The sequence below is a fragment of the Zea mays genome, chromosome 10 (assembly GCF_902167145.1).
Source record: "Zea mays cultivar B73 chromosome 10, Zm-B73-REFERENCE-NAM-5.0, whole genome shotgun sequence".
Classification (NCBI taxonomy): domain Eukaryota; kingdom Viridiplantae; phylum Streptophyta; class Magnoliopsida; order Poales; family Poaceae; genus Zea; species Zea mays.
Window position 1 is genome coordinate 927,750 of NC_050105.1, and position 19,982 is coordinate 947,731.

A 19,982-nucleotide genomic window follows, 5' to 3' on the forward strand; every position below is an offset into this window, starting at 1 on the left:
ACGAGAATTTTCTTTCTTATTTTATTTTATTTTATGTAGAAGTGCCATATAGTCTCTTTGGCTAATTTAATGTAGTTTTGTTATCTGGAAATCTGGACTAATATATTTATCCCATCTTTAAAAGTGGTATTTTGAATTATTAGATCGACATGTTAACAACTGGGTGGGGGTATTTTATCTACTATCTTTACTACTATAATAATGCACTACTTTTAATAGTTCCAGTCGTGGTTTTTTGTGCGTCACGCCCCCACCCGCTCGCTCGTTCTCCACGCTTCGCTATCCAGGAGCGTCCGCTCACTCTCTAACATCCACAAACACTATCCTTTGAGCATTACATATATTTTTGAAATGATTTAGTTGTGCATTACTATTTTATTCAATATTTTGTATGCCGTCGCAACGCACAGCTCAATACTGATTTAGTTTTGTATAGATCTTTAACGTTGACTGGAACCACTCCTTGATCTGATGTTGGTACTGGCAATTTGGCAAATAGGAAAACCTTGTGATGTTCATTTCCATTTGGCATGGAGCTCTGGTGCATATCATTCCTCGTATGGTCATTGACAGACCTGGCCCACAAGCAGCCGCAAACCAACTGCTCTTTCCTGGTTTTTGTTTTGTTTTTCGATGTGCATAGCTTAGACGACTTTGTGTCTGTTGTGGCATACACGCTAGGAACGGATGGTGAATATAAGCAAAGATGTGTTGCTGCCATTTCTCATATGAACATGTCTCCGTAGTTAGTAGTATGATTGATTATACATGCTTTGACAGAGTAACATTTGCTGAATCTTTACACAAAAAGGGCGAAGAAAAGAAGAAAGCGAAAAGGAAAAAAAAAGAAAGAAAGAAAATATCAACCTCAAATTACAATTGCATCTCATGATGCTGACGCTAGTGTACATTCAAACACCAGAGAAGAGAGAGAGACGATGATGTTGCCCATCAACCTTCGCCTTCCAGATAGACGCAGCAGCATCAGGGAGCAGAGCATAGAGACGCACGCCTAGGTAACTAATTCTGGCCGTCGTCTCACGAATAAATGTGACGAGGAAGAAATTAAGAGGCCCATCGGCCGGCTATGATCCACTCTCAGCTTGGTTACTGAATGGCAACCGTTTAGAGCCCCTCTCAACAGTGTCTCTCCACAACCGGTACCGTACCCCGAGCTTGTCATATGATACCGGCCAGTTCCAGACGTTGGCGCCATTGATCATCCGTTCTTGCTGACCAAGAAAAAGCCGGAGGTCCTCGTTCTAGACTTGCACAAGACCACCATGAAAAGATATTAGATTTGTCAAGAACATTTTCTGAACCAATTCCAGCCGCATTCTACACTAATTCCTATAAACTACTTTATCACATTGACTGACGTGCCTTCTCTGCAAAATGTGACCACAGCAGGTGCATGAGCGGTGCGTGCTTGAGCAACGGAGCGAAGTCTAGCGACATCCGGTACAACAGCCAAGTTTTGTTCCTAGAGGGGGGCAAGCAGACGTGGAGCTGGTGGAGGTGCGTGGAGCATTGTTGGGTGCTCTTCCCTTCTAGCTTCCCAGGCTTTGAGATGCCAATGGTCGACAAGACCATGCATGGCGGTCGGAACTCCATGTCGATCGGGAAAGGATCCCAGTACCCTTGGAGCCCAGACGCAGGTGTTAAGAACTTCACCAAACTGACAGAAACAACACGACATCAGCCACCATGGTGATATTATGGAAGTGTATATTCGTCAGCTAGTTTTCACAAGTGAGATGCAAAGGTATACCTTGGAACACTCCAGCCCTTTGGCAAAGGTGGATGTGTGTGTAAAAGGAGCATGAGCAAGGTCCAAGAGGTTATCCAGGAGTAGTACATGTTCAACTGGCAGTTCCATCACTATCTGTTGGATGATCAAAAGAACACACCGCTACAATACAATACAATATAATACACTTGTGCCACTGCATCATAGCAGGATTTCCTTTTACCTCTGCATGAACTATAAATCCTGAAGGAGGCACGTTGAGCATCTTTGTTGATGGCATTTTTTCACATTTCCCATCAGTAGAGTACTCCCAACCTGAAGAACATACCATTATAAATCATAGACGTTCATTATGCATCATCCTTGCTTTTCTGTGATAAACGAAATCACAAGAGAGCAATAAGAATGTCAAAACAACAACAACAAATGCCTTCCTTTTATCAGAACATCTTTCAGCTAATTTTGAGGTTGTAGAACTAAATGTGCTGGAACCAATACATCAAACTTTAAGAGAGAGAAAGAGAGAGAGAGAGAGAAGTTGTGTTTTATAAGCATGACTATTTAATTGTACTATTAATTCAGACAGGGTAAACAAACAAGTAGGCGCACTTCTGAAAACAAGATACAGTAACCCCGAGAATCTTTAAACTAATTCAGACAGTAGGAGACTTACCATGGTAAGGGCACTGGATCCTACCCTCGTTCATTGAACCAAGATGCAGCGAGCAAGCCCTATGAGCACATGTGTTCTGAACACACCCAGGCCTTTCGTCTTTTCCACGGAATATCACCCACTGCTCCTCGAAGCAAGGATGGAATATGCAAAAGTTTTTTTTGAGGAACGGTGTGGTCCATCATATTCTCACCCTCACTTTTTTGTTTGGTTTATGGAGTTGAATAGGTTCATCTGCCACCACCCTATCCCTTGCAAACTAATAATTAGTACAAACATGAGGGATGTACTCATTGGTTGGTTCCTCAAAATACATTCGAAGTGCACCCACCCCAATAGCTGTGGCAATGCCCATTTCTCCTTTGAGACTCTCTAAGAAGGCATTTTTAGATGTTCGAACTGATATAGGTTTGAAAAGTTTTCCTAGCTGAAAATTACAATTGACGGCTTATTGACAGTTATCATGTGCGCATGGGGCTGCAAAATTACAGATAGCGTACTGCTGGTTTTACAGTTACATGTCTTTAGAGTCTCAACATTCTTACAAAGAAAGAAACATGTGGATTGTACTAAAGTATAATAACTCAACCTTTACTTGCTCATGAAATAATTTTTATTTTTCGAAGTTCCAATTTCTGTACAAGTAAACTCAAAGAATGGGTTAGTGCGATTATAAAACTTACCCAACAGTAGTGGCGCCCCATGAACATTATAAATGACTTTAGTTCCATCCCATGCCTTCCGGATTTTACCTTTCTTCTTTTCAGCTGAAAACGTCTTCCTAAGCGCTAGAATATGAACAGTCAAAAAGTTTAACATCAGAATATCCAATAAAAAATCATTTCACAGTTCCTCTTAATTAAGGGAAGAAAAAGAAACCTTTCTGAAGTTGATCAGGGGGCAGATCCTGCATAGACATGAAATTCACACATTAAATATGTAAAGCACCTCTCATACAAAGATGCAGAGACATGAAACTCCTCGCTCAGCATGATGATCCCATCAAGGGATGAAAACAGCTACCTTGGTCTTTTTAATTGACACCAAGCATGCAGCCATAAAGGAAGTCATCCCATCAACAACATCCTCATGCTTAACAAGTACATATCCATCATCTGAGCCACCATTTTCCCACAAATCCACTGACGTTATTATATCCCATGATGTGTCAGGTTCAACTGCGCCAAAGAACATAGAAGTTTTTAAAGTATAGTGGTTAGTATTTTCAAGAAAAATAGAGCGAAAGGAACATATCTGAGTTCATATCCGGTCATTTTTACCATCTGCGGTGTACTTTTCATAGTAGTAATGTATTCAATCCAGTAGCAGCTTACCTGCACCATTCTGACCTACTGACTTCTGAATACCATTGAGCTTTTGAAGGAACTCGAGCAATCCAACCTTAGATTTAAGAAGATCACACGTCTGCTAAGTAAAAGCAGGTTGTTTTAGTTGTAGGGCAGCTTCAGAACATAATAAACCATGTGGAAAATTCGGTAATCTACTTCGCCACTCCAAAGAGATTTCCATAAGGACCATGACAATGAGACTGCTCAGCCCACATTCCAGATAGGAAGCTGGAAATACATATTAGGGATACTGGCATACTGCAGACATGACTTGGCCTAAACTAACAACAAACTGTTCTCACAACATCTTGGAAAGATCTATTTACAACAATCAGGAGTCGTTCGAATATCTGATTCTATACCACTATTTTCGTACCCAGCACTGTTCGCCTTTAATCCGTACCGATTTCTACTGCTTCTACAATGTTTTTGTCTCTATGGATTACAGCTGCAGCAGTCCAAACAGTCGGCTTTATTCCGAAGCGAGACATCACTGGCAGAACAGATAACAAATGTAGTCACCAAAGTCAACTAAATGATAAATCAGCATCATACTGGCAGTAATGCAAGTATACACATAATACTTTCTACACAGAAAGCTACTAATGACAGATACCTTTTTAGTCTCACCACAGCACAGAAACAGTGATTACAGTACTGAAGTGATTTCAAACTACACATCCAACTTAGGTGTTGTTTGTTTGAGATTATATAATCTAACTTATTCCATTTAGTTTAAAATAAGTTAGTTTGAACAAACAGGCTCTTAGGTCCTCACATATTTATCAAGCACTTAGTTTCAATTTGTAGTGGCCAAAAATAAATTGTAGCTGATATCAATTCAATTACGCAATTTACTAATTCAGTTATGCCTATTGCAACGACTTATATGCAATTTACCAATTCAGTTACGCCTGTTGCAACGACTTATACTTCGGAAATCCACATTTGCCATGTGAAACCTGTAAAAGCAATTCTCTGTCAACTGTATTTCAAATTCAACCTCTATATGAATCAGAAAATCGGTGCTTATAATAAAGCATCACCAAACTTCAGAACTTTATGTACAGCAAAAAGAAGTCATCCACATTTGGATCTCACAGAGAGAAAACATGTTTCCCGAAACTCTTCTCATCCATGCATAGAGAAGAGCAAGTGGGATTTGCTCAGCTACTGCTATCCTTGGCTGCACATGGCAGTATATGGTCAACTTAACAATGCAGTTATCTAATAACAGGTAGCACATGATTCTGCTTGCAAAATCTGACCATCTAGAAGAAATGCCAGATAGGATCTCAGCAAAGGAAGTGTCAAATTCTCCATCAAGCTATCTTAGCTTTCAGTGTTACCATTTGCCCATATAAACCAATAAGCTTTGGTTTTCAGGGCTCAGGGATATCCACACAAACAGTGTTGTGGAAGTATCATAGAATAAATATTAATGAATTATACTTGGATTGGAATAGTTCATAGTTCTCACCTTAGTATATTAAGTGTAAACCATACACAAGCAGTGATAAAAAATGGGTGCTCTCAGGATCGAGATAAAATATGACACCCTTTTACCAGAATAGACAACTCAAATTCACCATAATCTATTATGACGTTATTTGCATAAAACTAAGGGTTAGAAACCTTAGCACAAGAATCAAACTCAGTTTTAAAATTCCAGTGGGAAAATGTAGAAACAGAAACAAACTGTAGTAGAATTCCTAAATGTATCGGAACTTACTTTTATTCAATGGCTGCAGTAAACTATGTTGGTATTGTTCGTCACTTAGAAATGTTCTTGAGTAATCCAGACAAGGAACCACAGTGTGTTGATTTGTACTCACACTGCTCACAACATGTCTGAAGTAACTGAATATACTTCAGGCTCCATCCACGGAGATGCTTACCTGTGAAGTGATCAGACACAGTGATTAATATATGATACCCAACAGTACCATGGTAAGCATGGTGCCCTTAATATAGCGTGCACCACATTATTTTCTCAACTGGAGCTGAATCTGAAAATTTTGGCCATTATTTTTAAAACTGTCCAAAGTAGGGTTCAAATGGTTGATATCTTGTGCATTGAAATAAACAAGCAGTGGTACACAGTAACTAATAGTAATCCCTCACCTCAACATGTCGTGGCAAGCGGGCCACAGCATATGGTTTATGTATAACAACAGAAGCTGGTGTGTCTGACCAAATAATTCTGCCATCGAGAATAAGTTTACCATTTTGATCAACGAATACCCCAATGTTATCCTAAATAAACATACAGTACTATAAAGAACTAACTGAAACTAAATAAGAAAACAAGAATCCTTCAAGAAGCTAGTTAAGTGTTGGGAATCTCAATGGCTTCAAAAGAGATTCATATAAAAACTATTTCATTCAATATCATAGTTTGCACTGATATATTGGAAAACATTATCAATATCACACAAATTAGTTACAGACAAATGTGTCGACAACTGTTCACTAATCAGCTAATCCTTTCTAGCGATATCGACAAGTCTTTGTTGTATGTTTGCAGGGATGGCATATCGGCACGAATTGTCCTCATAACTTAAAAGATCAATCACAAAGTTTCTTCGAAGAGTTTTTGCATCCTACAGACAAAGAGATAAGAGAACAAAATATATTATATTGTAGAACGAGATAGCTAGAATGTAAGTTTTGAACATAAAACAAACGTACTACACTCACCCCAACAAATTTCAGTCGTCTGTCATTCCCCCACATGGCCATAGCTTGTAGAACAAGGTAGCTGGTATTAAACCTATATAATAATATTTGGGCAACTATGTTTTATACAATGATTATCATAGAAAAAATTTAAACTGATGAGAAGGTGGTACGAAGAAAATACCCTCTTAAGTCAATTGGAACACCAGTCTGAATTATATGTTCCCACTTAAAGATATCCTCCGTCCATCCAGAACGTTTCTTGCTGTAAGCAATCTTATATTTTTTGAGGCCATGATAATCGCTTCCGCGAACCTCTTGTATGGCATGTGTTTACACCAATCTTGAGTCGGTGTAAAATCGATAAAAGTCACATGCTTTTTAACATGATCTATTACGAAAAGGGCGTGACATCCATTGAATTTCCATGGCATGAGAACCTGCAAAATATCAGTCATTAGGATCCTACAACAGAAGTGTCCTTTATAAATACATTCGAAATGAACACATACTTACATATCTACAACCCGTGATATAATAATTCATTGATGGCCAACAATCTAGTGTTTTGGCCAACTCTTCTGTTGTAGGATCCTGATGGTACTTTGGTATTTTACCAAAACCAACCATTCTCTGGACAGTATATATACATGTACACATGATGATTAGATGTAGATACTATATATTAATACATTAATGATTTGAAACAAACTTACCCAAAAACGCATGTCCATATAATGCTTTCTATTATTTATGATTTCTTCTTTCGGTTTACGTGACTCTTTATTGGCAAGCAGCCGAACAGCCATATCAAAACATCTTAGAATCATATCTTGAGTTGTCGTTAATATGTTTTGCAGGTCTTTGACAGATATTTCTATCTTAAAAGGATTGAAACTTCGCACCCATGTTCTCCTGTAATGTAGCATGACGAAACTCTATATCAAGAATCTAAGTAGTCGATATACATAAAATAAATAAATCAATGAGCACTTACTCTAGTGTCGTATCGTCTTCTATTGCCATGATATAATCACATAAAACATCTATTGAATCGGCTTTGGTCACTGGCATGTCCTTTGTGGAAAGACCAACCATTAAAAAGTCATTGGTGCAACCATCGTTAGAGACTTTTACAGGAGCTCTTTTATCCCAATCATCAACAAACCACCTTTGCAAGTCTGCTTGAGTAATAGGGCCTTCCTCATCTTCAAACACTACTTCGCTATCATCAAGCACGTGGAGTAGTTTCCTCTTATTAGAATCTGTTGGGTTTTCTAATATCTCAACATCAGATGGGCTTCCAGAGTCAACTTCTTTTTCATTTTTGTATAACAGACACCCCCTTCTCTTATTCAGGTCTGAAGATAGTAATATAGCAGCCATTTTTTTCCTAAAGTGTGACATGTCATCCTACAAATAAGAAACAATTATTTAGCATTATATATGTAACACCGACTGTAGATGTCCATATATGTCATAGTAGTAATAATATACCTGAGTAAAACTGTCAGACAGTTCATCCCCTGTCCAGTATTCGATATAGTTCAAAAGAAAGAGGCCACATGAAGAGCTACAATATACATTAATACCAACATAAACATTAGTATGAATGAAGAAATTGGTAAAGAAGATCTTAGGACGTACCTATCTGTCTGCTTTGCATATCCCATGTCTATTTCTCTGAGCGACCAAGAAGCAACTTGGAGGTCTGGCCACCTGTGGTCTTTTAACTCCTTACGTTGAGATATCATATCTATTTGTCTTTGCAGTCCTTTAATCTTTATATATGGTAAAATAAAATTAGAGATTGGGATAAGTTAATATTGAATTCATAATTGTTTAGTTTGTGCATACTCACAGAGTCAGTGAGGTCTTTGCGGTCTTGTGAAGTACCAAGTGAATCGAGCACTTGTATCTCCATATTTCTTGCATGGATCACAGCAAGATACCAATGCGTCTCTCGGATGTTTATCGGAATAAACACCTACGAAACAATTATAAATACTTGCATAAGAATAAAATACATATAAACACTAACTGTTCAGATTGCAAACTCATATGTACCATGTCATGGTCTAGGTAAAGTAACACCCTTCGTTCAGCGCTACATATGTGTGTCATGTCTTTAATTGGATATAGCTCCTCTGTTTTAATTTCAAGATCACCATCTCGCTTCAGGAAATTGAACTGGAAAGCATTTTCTATGTGAACGCGACCTCCAGATCGGCACTTTAGATGCTTTTGAGCTTTTATCAAATTTATGTAACAGTCTATAACCTGCAAGTGTGTAAGTTGTGGTTAAAAATACCAGGATGAGTAAAAAAACTTATACATAACAACGTCGCCAAATATAAAAACTAAGCATGCATTACCTCGTCACCTAAATATGCGCTCGGCTGAAATAAACACTCCATCCACTTCCTTTCAACAAAGGCATCATCAATAAGAACGACTTCTACCCTTGGTTCACAAGGGATTTCCTTGATAAAATCGATGAGAGCAAGATCACCTTGCGTGCAAATATAGTCTAGGAGCAACCAGTCATGAGATAAAACTAAAATTAGTTATTACAAAAAATACAAATTGATCCATACAGAACTATGAAAATTTTAATACCTTCTCGAACTATTGCGGTTGCCACCGATTTTTTTGGCTTGTTATGAGACAAGCCTACAAATAGAGATTCCATTCTCGCGGGACAAAAACCTACATTCATAACAAATTGTTAGATGCATAAAAATTATTATTGCTAATTTCACAAATGATCCAAAACTCAACAATACTTTAAGATAGTATGCATGCTCTAATAATACACAAACATGTGCGTCTCTAATAAAAACAATTGTAGCATGCAAACATGACTTGATAATACACCAGACCAATCAAACATAAGACAAACATCATCCTATTAGTTTGTTAGCTGAACATGCAACTCTTACCATGGGTCTAATTTGTTAGGACCTCTTTGTAGACGATGTTCTTGATATATGTCCCACAATCTACGGTGGGGGTTTTCTTTACACCCTTCCTTAACTTTTTCCTCCCATCGACAGCTGGGATGACAAGAATCTTTATGTTCGATCGGGCCGTCGCTCTAGATAGAGCAACATATAGTTGGCCATGAGAGAACACTGGTTCAGGCAAGTATACACCAACATTGGGAATAGTCTGACCCTGTGCTTTGTTAACCGTCATTGCAAAGCTAAGCCGTACAGGAAACTGCTTTCTTTTGAACTGGAAAGGGATCATCTCTTCATCGGAGGGACACAACGGTATACGCGATAGGAAAATCCGTTTTCCAACGTGTTGACCCAGTACAATCTCTGCGTCAATGCTATTTCTTTGGAAGCCACGAACGACCAGCCTGGTGCCATTGCAAAGTCCATTTGCAGGGTCTATATTCCGGAGCAATATAACAGGACATCCAATCTTGAGCTTCAAAACATGAGGTGGTAGCCCATTAGGCGTCAATGTGTTTAGGAACTCGGGTGGGTAGTAGTTGTGGGGATCATCCACGGCGCTATCGAAACTATGATACACCATATGCTCCCCTTGAAAACGATCAATCATCTTAACATTTATCATATCAACCCAGTCGTTCCGTGTTGACAGTATCGCCCTTGAAGTGATGTAGGTGGAATCAGACATATTTTCGTTGAGATTTGGGAAAGCAAAGTCTATTAGGTTGTCAAGATCGTTGTCACTCCCACTGTAAGGCACACACACATCATCAGGAAGACGAATGTCGCCGTCACTATTTGTTTCCTCAGTTCCACCGCCTACGCGCAGCAAAAACTCCGCAAACCAAGGGTCGTTTTTTGCTCTCATGTTGCTAACAAGCTTTAAGTGGGACATGGACTCCCATAGGTAAGACATTCGTAGCGAAGACGCGACCACTTGAGCCCTTGACCCTTTACGAACAACAGGCAAGACCTGTCTGAAATCTCCACCGAAGACAATGGTTTTACCACCAAATGGTAGTGCGGGGCGACCCATTATATCGCGCATGCTATTGTCCAGTGCCTCCACGGCTTGTCTCTTAGTCATAGAAGCCTCGTCCCAGATAATGAGAGATGCTTTCCGTAGCAACTCTGCTGTTCCACTCTGCTTCGTGAAGCTACATACAGCGCCATCGTCAATAGCGAGTGGTATCTTGAAGCGTGAATGGGCGGTTCTTCCTCCAGGCATTATGGAAGCCGCAACGCCAGATGTAGCTGTTGCCACTGCAATCTTGCCCTGGTTGCGTAGCGTCGCGAGCAGTACTCTGTATAGATAAGTCTTCCCGGTGCCACCAGGTCCATCCACAAAGAATAATCCGCCCTGATCGGTGTCAACGGTAGACATAATCTTATCATAGGCGGCCCTCTGTTCCTCGTTAAGAGAGTCTTTAAGAGCCACATCTTCCACTGTCGGTTGGATACTTTCCTCCTCGTAAACCTCTCGAGCAGTACCAATAGCATCGTCATACGCGTCGATCATAGGAGGTAGAGGGAATGTCTTTATGTCCTTTCCCATTGACTGCAGCATGTTCCTAATGTCAATCAATACCATCTGCTCAACATGAGTTTTGTTCTGACTCTTGTGTTGATAGTCCTCTGACATAGAATCTTTGTGTTTCTGCCAGAGTACAGCCACATCGCTTGGCTCACAGTAAACCAGTATTGTGGCAAAAAGCCGTCGCAGCGACGATGGCATCTGGAAAAGAGCACGTTCAGTGAGACACTCATCTAGTGTGTTGTCCGACTCAAGTAGTCCCCTTCTCTCTGCTGCCTCACGAAAAGTCGGTAGGGTGACACCATCAACTGTCCTTAGATCCACATAGGAGGCGGCGCCAGTCACGTGGTTTAGGAGAACACGAAGATAGTAGCGCTCCCCCTCAGCCGGATGAGCAGAGACTATCCTACCGACTTGTCCACCTGTATCTCGTTTCCTCCGTTGCCATACTTTTCCCTTACCACTCTGCCAAGTGTACCACTCAGGGAAGTCACGATATAGGATGCCACAAGCCTCCTTATTAAACCTATTCGCCTCAAAATATGATGTGAGCATCGACCTATCAACACCTGGACGGTTGACGACTCGCTCGACCATTTGCCGCTCGTGAAACGCCACCATGTGCATGTTTGGAAGATGGAGTTGAAGCTGCATAACAGGTGGAGATATCTGACTAAGCTCAAAGCCGTATATCCTCCACAAGGCTTCCGGAGGAGTCACCCACCTTGCATCTCTATACTGCTTGATCTCATCAACATCATCATCTGCCTTGCTCGCATCTCTCATAACAACAAACGCACGATCATGGCCTTTGTATATGTATTTGAACAGGTATTTAACAGCCTTGATGCTCCCACATGCCTCGACATTGATGTGGCAGTTGAAGAGACGAAGGAGGTATGGGTTATAAGGGACAACCCATCTATTGTCCAGTTCGCACCCTCGGACCTTTTCTTTACGGTCATCGTCACGACGTCTATAAATAGGGTACGAATCCTTCCCTTGCAAGGTTGTGTCACTGAAAGGCCGAGGGTAATGATTCTTGCACGATTTACGACCCTTAGTGCATGGGCAGTTAGGGTTTAGCGACCCACACGGGCCATGCATCATATGCTTGATAACCATCTTTCGTAGTTCAGGGTACTTGTTGCTTGGGATCTCGGCTGAGATCAAAAGGTCGTACTGCTCAGGACATGTGAGCTTGTACTTCCTCTGCATTATAAGTAGAAAATGGGCATGCGGCAAACCCCGCTTCTGAAACTCCACGACATAGACGTAGGCTCGGACCTTACCAAGAATATCCTGTTTAGTCAGCCGATGCTTTAACTCTTGTAGCTTCGCATGAAAGACACGCACTACAAGATCCGCACGATCTTGCGGTGTCTGCCCAGGGAGAAGCTCCCTCCTTATCTCATCCCAGTTAGGGTTACATGTCATGGTAAGAAATATGTCTGGTTTACCAAACTTCCGCACCAGAGCCATAGCATCCATATACCGACGTCTCATGTCACGAGGACCGCCAATAAACGACGTCGACAGCACAGTTCGCTTGCCAACCTTCTCTCCTCTAATATCTCCATCTAGCATGCTATCCACCAAGCCCTGGTACAGGTCTGCCCTTAACCGATCCTGATTCTTGCGTATGTAATCTAAACGAGAGTTCTCAATCTTTATGTACGTGTCGACCGCGAACTGCTGAAAAAGCCGCTTTCCATGAAGTATAGGATTGAATACCCCGGGGCGAATCTGGAATTTGTAGCAGTAGTAGTCACGTACAGACACACATAAATGGCTAGGAGATTCTGCATACGCAAGGATTATAAAGTGAGTGATGATGAAAAATAGTTAATAATGCGCAAATATTTCAAAATATAAACAAACAACTAACCCGCATCTTCATCATTTGCATTACTTGCCCTATGTGTCGCACGGTATGCATCCACTTCGTCCATGGATACTCCAACCTTTGGGATATTTCCGTGCCAGCCAAGTTCGCCTCTAGGGAAGAACAATGGATATGATAGTGCATCGTAGCATCCATGGTATGAGCGGATGCAGTGGCTTGAACTCTCCTTCCCATGGAGCATAACACTCTTGCTGAACTGGCCTCGCCCTTCGCTCCCTTCGATCCAGACAGCGGCCACCTCCGAAGTGAGAGGTGTGTTATATGTCTTCTGGTTCAACGTCTGGTCTAGGTTCAACGCGATACGATAGTCATCAAGGTTCTCAACGTGACCCATGGTCCTAAGGTGCTCGGAGTACGGGTTTCCACGTAGTATGTCGACTATCTGTCGAATAACCTCTTTGTCTTTCTGTTGATGCTCTTCGCGACACTTACGGTACCGATGCTCGAGAGTGGGATCATCATCATAAAAGTAAAGCTCAAGGTGTTTATGCTCTGCCCCACCATCCCTACCAAATGACTTGATATTGTGATACATCATGCCCTGTGCTCGGAACGTGTATATACCAGAATCCCTTACATTAGTTGTCATACTATCGAGGCAACAGTATAGGGAAGTGAAAGAGAAATGGCCATTAAAAAACCTAATGTTATCACGAAAGTGCCTAGCATCAGAGTCTGCACTATCCCACAACCTCTTGAGTTGGGGAGGGGTCTCCAGTGGGGCTAGCTCAACCTTCCCACCACGACAACAAAAACCAGGTGTCTCATACTCAAACTTCTTCGCGGTGCAATAACCGCAGTTGGGAACAGTCTTTAGCATATGGGTTTCTTCAGGGATGTTGCTATACACCTTGTCGTACGGGTCAGGAACATCAATGGCACTCGATTCATCTTGACTACCATCGATCTCTATATCCTCATCGGTATCCTCATCTGATATTTTTTTGGAAACAATGAGTAAGACATATATGTATTTATATAAGCATTTGTATCATATCATAAAAAGATTGAAATTAGTACATTGCCCAGCGAATAGGTATCCCTCGTTCTCATCAGCATCGTCTTCAAATACGACACCGTCATCGTCATCAACTGGAGGGTGAAAATACAAGCCACATAAAATACCTGGGCATTCAGGATAAAAGGGGGGATAAAAATGATAGTAATTACCATTGTTGTTGATCTTTGCAGTCATATGGGGTTGTGTCCGATCATCCCCTTCCTCGGCGTCACTAATGATATCCTCAGCCACAGTAGCCATGTTCCTTGAAATGGATGCTTCAAATTGCCGGTTTCGACGGGCTAAGATAGCTTGTCTTTCACCACGTGGCACATGTTGTTTACGTCTTAGTGGTCTAGTAGACATACGCAGTGAATCGGCATCCTCGGTCTGTGTTGAAGCTGGTAGGAACGGGTTACTGGCGATATCAGGGATAACCCAGTCGCAGGGGGTAAGAGCGGATCCATTAGGTTCAATTGCATCTGTTGTAGGGTGTACAACCTCAGGGGTATATGTTGGGGACTCCATGGCGATGGACTCCTGACTCAATGTGTCAGCCAACAGTGCTCTACGTTTTCTTATGTACTCTATCTTTGACCCTTTCCGCTTTGGTGTATTATTATACAACCTAAGGCGTTCACGATTAAGCTCCCTCTCGGCTGGAGTTAAGTTTTTGTACCGCTCTCTAAAGTAGGCAGTCCTTCCCAAATTATGGTTAGGCGTGTTACCAACAGTTTCATGCACACCGCCTGGAATAAGGCATGTATACGTTAAACCGCATGAAATCAGCTGTTTTGCAAAATTAGTTGAGTGAACGGTCATGTACCTGGTGTCAGAAGGTCTCTTGTTGTGAAAACATCGTCTGACTTGAATGTCTCATTCCTATGCAACCAATCGCTATCATCATCTCGATTCACATTTGGAACTACCAAATCAACAGTGGCAAAATGATTTTCATGGCTACAAATCTGTATTTCTGTATTTATAAAACGATCGGTGGAAAAAATTGTGATAGGTATACCCGCAATACCTTGTGTTGCAAAGTTTGTGAAATCAATTGTGCTACAGCCATCTGAAAGACTAACTATGAAACAAAATGAAAACCAAAATAAGATTAATAGACATTCACTAATCCACAAGAGGATCCATTAAAATAATTAGGAATTTAACTTTTTCATCACCTGTAGATCCCTCTGTTTGTATAGGAGGTCCTTTATTTCGTTGGCTTGCTTCACGACGTTTTCTACTTTTCTCGTTTTTTTGTTCAACGGTCATCGCGGCATATCTTTCCCTTTCCCTTTGCCTCTTACGTTCCTTAGCATCGACATTTGGACCAAGCCTTTTCGATCCATTTTCATCAGCTACAATATAAAATTTAGTATTAGTGTTACCCTTAATACTACGTTTCAAACGTTAATCGGCACGCGTGTAATAACCTTTACCTATAGTAATGGTGTTTGAGATGTTTGTCAATGGTGTGCGTCCATCATTATGTTCCATCTGATCTGTTTCTGTTGGTTCTCCGTTCTCCATAAAGAAACCCTATCATGGACAGTGGAATGACTTAGTTAAGTTTTCACACAGTACTTGAGTAAGGTCTGATTTGGTGATCAGGGACTTGTGAGGGGATCCATGGAGAGGAATTCCGCTTGCCATTAAATAGCAAGGAGATTCCTCACACATGGATTTGAAAAGCAAGGGATTCACAGCAGTAAATCAATGACCACGCTGTTGCTACCATACAAATTCAGGTCTCACATACATCCATCCTCAGGCGAGCCGAGTGCTTATATAATCTGAACGGTATTGACCTGTGTCTACCTAACCACATTTTACAAGCAACAAAGTGTAATAGTGCATTTGATCTGGTTGTGATTTGTTCCTTCACCCAATTCAAATATTTCTTTTGGTAACATTTCCTTCTTTGTTTTCCAACTTTTCCGATCAGAATTAAAGAGACAAAGGAATCAGTGGCAATACTCTTGTGTGGGACAAGTGGAGGTGGCAAGAAACAGTGCAGGGGTGAGGGGTATTTCATAAAATTGTTTAGTTTATGTTGTTTTCCGTTATTTAGTTATATCTCATTTCTTGTAGCCACTGATTAAAGTCTTCTTCTGCTGTTACCAAAAGAAAACACATGGAACGATTTGGTGTACGTGCAAAGTACATGACTCTAGATCCAGCAAAGAACAGATACATCAAATACATTCGAAATATTAGAGCTATCCAGGAATACCTATGCAACCGAGCTGACAAGCATCTTGTGCCGAAGATCAACAATTGTAATGTTGACCAGAGCGTGGCTGCTATACATGCGACAGTCTTCAGCTGTCTTTGCAGGCGAGCAACAATACCAATCTGTGGTATGTCTCACCGACGACAAACTGAGAATAATTTGAGTTCTTAATGGCACACAAGCATAAAGAACAGCAAGAACAAAGAAACACAGAATCAGAGAAAAAACAAGAGTTTATATATTCACTGTTCTCTCTTTGTTTCTGGAGTTACATATGTTATTTTCGTTTTTGAGTGACCTCTGATCTTTTTGTTTATTGAGTTACATCTGTAGTCTGTAGAGAGTGTCCTTTTATTTACAGCAAAGGACGCAAGGGTGAATACACATTACTGTGTGTACTTCTCAGTTTCTCCCCTCTAACTAATTTTGCCACCCTCGGAGTCATCTGTTCACATTTTTTTTATATACTGATTTTACAACACTCTCAGATAGGGCTGTGGTTAGAATGTTTCAAGAGAATTAAACAAAGGGATATGGTTTAGTCAGAAATAAACTGAAAGTTTAAAGAACAGATAGGGGTGATCAGGATTACCTACAGATTTGGAGACTGTTTGCACAAAATATTACGGGAATTCAAATTTTCGCACAAAATATTTAATTATCATTTGCACGGTCAAAAACTTCACAAAATATCTCTTATTAAACCCATGTCATAGGTATTACAAACAAGATTCATAGACATACAAGTTTGCCTCTTGTTGTGTTTGGTTGCTCAATAACAGTACGACACGTATTCTATCAAATCTCTCTACGCCTAAACATAGTCCCAATTATTGCTCTTTGCGAATTTGTAGAATCTATCTACGCCTTTCTTCTTCAAGAAATGTAACAGCAAACTGACGGTTGTTCAGCGCCACCAAAGCTTTTTGGATTGCTGCAATGAATGCCACAATTAATCACATCTACACGTAGTTCATGATATAATAAAAAGAATCACGATTTAATGTAACTATTTTTTTAGAATATACTTACGTCGAAAATGATGGGTGTTGTGATGGAACGGATTGAAGTGTATTGCGGTATGATCCGAAGACTCGAGGCACTCTAGAATTACACATTTAAATCTCCGTTACGAATCATTATAAAGCAAAACCTAGTGACAGATGTTTTGAAAGACGTAAAGACATGATGTACCTTGTCTTCTGAACCGTCTAAACATAGTCCCAATTATTATGCCATAATCCTCCTTAGCCAAGCCCAGCGGAGTGCATTTTTGTTTAGTAGGTCACCCCAAACTTTAATGATATGTAAATATCCCCTACGACATTAATTTTGGTAAGAATAGGTTAGTAATATTTAGACTTGGATATATAACTCGACAATTAACAGAATATACCTAGCATCCATTATAACAATCTTTCTGAAAGGGCCCCACATTGTGCGATGTATTGTATCCAAGTGGACTACAACAGCCATAATGTCTACAAAAATAACAGTTTATAAATGGATTAATACTGAATTTTGTGTAAACGATATATTAATAATATTAAGAGTTCGATATATTCTTACCGACTAAAGTCCTGTTTAGCAACTCGGCAATATCAGCAAGGTTCAATAGTATTTGTTTTGGGAATGGCGCCATCTGAATTGGAACAGTGTATGGCTCCACGATAGTTTGTTGGTCAAGACACAATTCCATGGGACCATTTAGATGACGAAAATTAAATTCACCCGGATGAAGACTGAACTTCACATTATGCATCTTGTAAACATGCTTTTCATGGAGCAAATTGTCGAAATGTTTGACTGTCTCATACATATATGTTATGGCCTCGATCTTGGCTCCCTAATAGTATTTCAGTAGGAGATGAGGCCATGGTATGAATATCGTGTAACTTTGAAAATGAAACTTAAAGAATTGTTGGCTTACATTGATGTCAGACAAAACGAAATGTTGTCTATCACGAAAACGTGGTTCAATCGGGAATTTAACTTCGACCCGAGCGACAATACTGTATTTCCGCGGAAGCCCATAAAAATCTTCATCACGGTAGTCGTCGAACAATCTGAAGCTATATTAAACATACGACTAAATAATGGTCATAACTTTGATAGACAAATTTTGTGTAAATATATTTATAATAACTTACATAGGCATCCGTTTTAGGCGGTCAGCTGCGGCTCTTTCACGGTTCAATACGACCGGTTCCATCAAAACCTTGTAGCCTTTAACATAATTTAAAATTAAATGGAACACATGTCATACTTTCGCGGATCAATATTTTATTGTTGTCTAATGGTTCATGAAAATATATATCATGCCTCGACAGTTGAGAATCAAAATTTAATTCAAACAAATAGTTCACTGAATATTGTGAGTATGGATGAAGCCTCTACAGGTGAGAATCAAAACTTAATTCAAACAAATAGTTCTCTTAATTCAAACAATTTGTGCAGGTTGTGCTTGTTACTAAAGTCTGCTACACATTAGATTTTGCAGACAGAGGTCTCTTTCAATTATCAGCTACCTGGGTGCATTCTTCAATGCTAGATGTTTGATAACATGTTCGTGGTGTACGGGTCTTTCGGTACAAGTATTTTATTTTAAAGGAGGGAGAGCAAGGATATATAGCCTTGAGACCCCATACAGATAGCTGCACAAATATGTGTGCACAAAAAAGCATGAATTATTGTTCTGATTTATAGTAGTAGAGATTAGCATCAACCGATATATACCGGAAGAATGCATATAAACTTTATACCCCAATACAAAAGGAGGGAGAGCAAGGATATATAGCCTTGAGATCCCATACAGATAGCTGCACATATGTGTGCACAAAAAACATGAATTATTGTTCTGATTTATAGTAGTAGAGATTAGCATCAACCGATATATACCGGAAGAATGCATATAAACTTTATACCCCAATACAAACCAACAATACACACAAGCATACACGGCATTAACAACATTGCTTGTTAAGAAAAATCAACTGAAACATGATCGAAAAAATGAAACAAAGTGGTATTAACAACATTGCTTGAAAGCTTACCTTGGCCTGAGAAGCTGCGGAAGCCGTCGATGCGTTGCAGCGAACCCCCGACGGTGTCCTGCCGTCCGGTCCGGGTCAACCAAACGCCTTATCCCTTCCTTCTTACAGACACCTCGCTAGATGAAACAACAAACTACTACAATGAAACCACGATACACAATTTCAGTAAACAATCTATGATCAATTTCAGTAAACAACAAACTATTTGTTAAGAATGAGTAATTTTGCAAAATAAAACACATAGGATAACTTAAGAGCTCCACTAAGACGATACAGGAACAGTGCCTCAAATACAGGAAAAAATAACTTAAGAGCTCCCCTAAAAAACAGCAAGGAGTACAGCCAGTCTCAAATATAGATTACCTAAACATCCAATGCTGAATCAAAGTGCAAGGTACAACACTTAGGTAATAACTAATCCAGAGACGCAATCCGAATAAACACAGGTAAAGGAATTCGCATTGCAGCAATTATTATATATCAGCAGGAACTGGTAGAACACACGAAAAAATATGAGTAGTTGTTCATCACAAGTTACCTTGGATTTTGCCGTTGAAGGTATAGTTCTTCAAGATCACTTGGGACTTCTTTCGGTACGTTATCAGGATTACTACAAGTAAAAAACTGGTTCAAGAAACAAACTATGAACACGTTTGTAAAGCTAGCATTTTAAAAATTTTGAAACCAAAAGCGATGCCCGAGTAAACAACTAAGAGTTGTCTCAAATACAGGAAAAAATAACTTAAGAGCTCCCCTAAAAAACAGCAAGGACTACATCAAGACTCAAATATAGATTACCTAAACATCCAATGCAGCAAGCAATAAATAAAATAAGAGTT

At 40.0% G+C, this 19,982-nt stretch overlaps 2 protein-coding genes and 3 pseudogenes across 3 annotated transcripts; all 5 read right to left on the reverse strand.

The window, feature by feature from the left end:
* Window positions 1–1,085: 1,085 nt before the first annotated feature.
* LOC103642236 (chlorophyllide a oxygenase, chloroplastic-like) lies at window positions 1,086–2,559 on the reverse strand (annotated as a pseudogene).
* A 543-nt stretch (window positions 2,560–3,102) lies between these two features.
* LOC103642237 (uncharacterized) lies at window positions 3,103–4,040 on the reverse strand (annotated as a pseudogene).
* Window positions 4,041–6,076: 2,036 nt separating this feature from the next.
* LOC103640652 (uncharacterized) lies at window positions 6,077–6,531 on the reverse strand (annotated as a pseudogene). The gene is made up of 2 exons (XR_002265919.2): window positions 6,473–6,531; window positions 6,077–6,375 (listed from the first exon to the last, which is right to left on the reverse strand). The product of XR_002265919.2 is annotated as an uncharacterized protein (transcript).
* Window positions 6,532–6,644: 113 nt separating this feature from the next.
* On the reverse strand, window positions 6,645–19,765 carry LOC103642238 (uncharacterized). Its single transcript, XM_020545854.1, has 17 exons — window positions 19,682–19,765; window positions 19,144–19,279; window positions 15,297–15,396; window positions 15,036–15,215; window positions 14,885–14,938; window positions 14,681–14,779; window positions 9,071–9,160; window positions 8,827–8,981; window positions 8,519–8,731; window positions 8,313–8,438; window positions 8,099–8,232; window positions 7,949–8,024; window positions 7,449–7,864; window positions 7,168–7,366; window positions 6,968–7,084; window positions 6,858–6,891; window positions 6,645–6,661 (listed from the first exon to the last, which is right to left on the reverse strand). The coding sequence occupies exons 3-17, from the start codon at window positions 15,385–15,387 to the stop codon at window positions 6,645–6,647; spliced, it is 2,001 nt and encodes a 666-aa protein (XP_020401443.1). The 5' UTR covers window positions 15,388–15,396; window positions 19,144–19,279; window positions 19,682–19,765.
* LOC103642239 (uncharacterized) lies at window positions 16,847–18,230 on the reverse strand. Its single transcript, XM_008665552.3, is given in 7 exon segments — window positions 16,847–17,024; window positions 17,123–17,194; window positions 17,285–17,347; window positions 17,350–17,408; window positions 17,487–17,571; window positions 17,660–17,936; window positions 18,021–18,230. Coding segments are annotated over 6 exon segments (606 nt in total). The 5' UTR covers window positions 17,910–17,936; window positions 18,021–18,230; the 3' UTR covers window positions 16,847–16,947.
* Window positions 19,766–19,982: the final 217 nt, after the last annotated feature.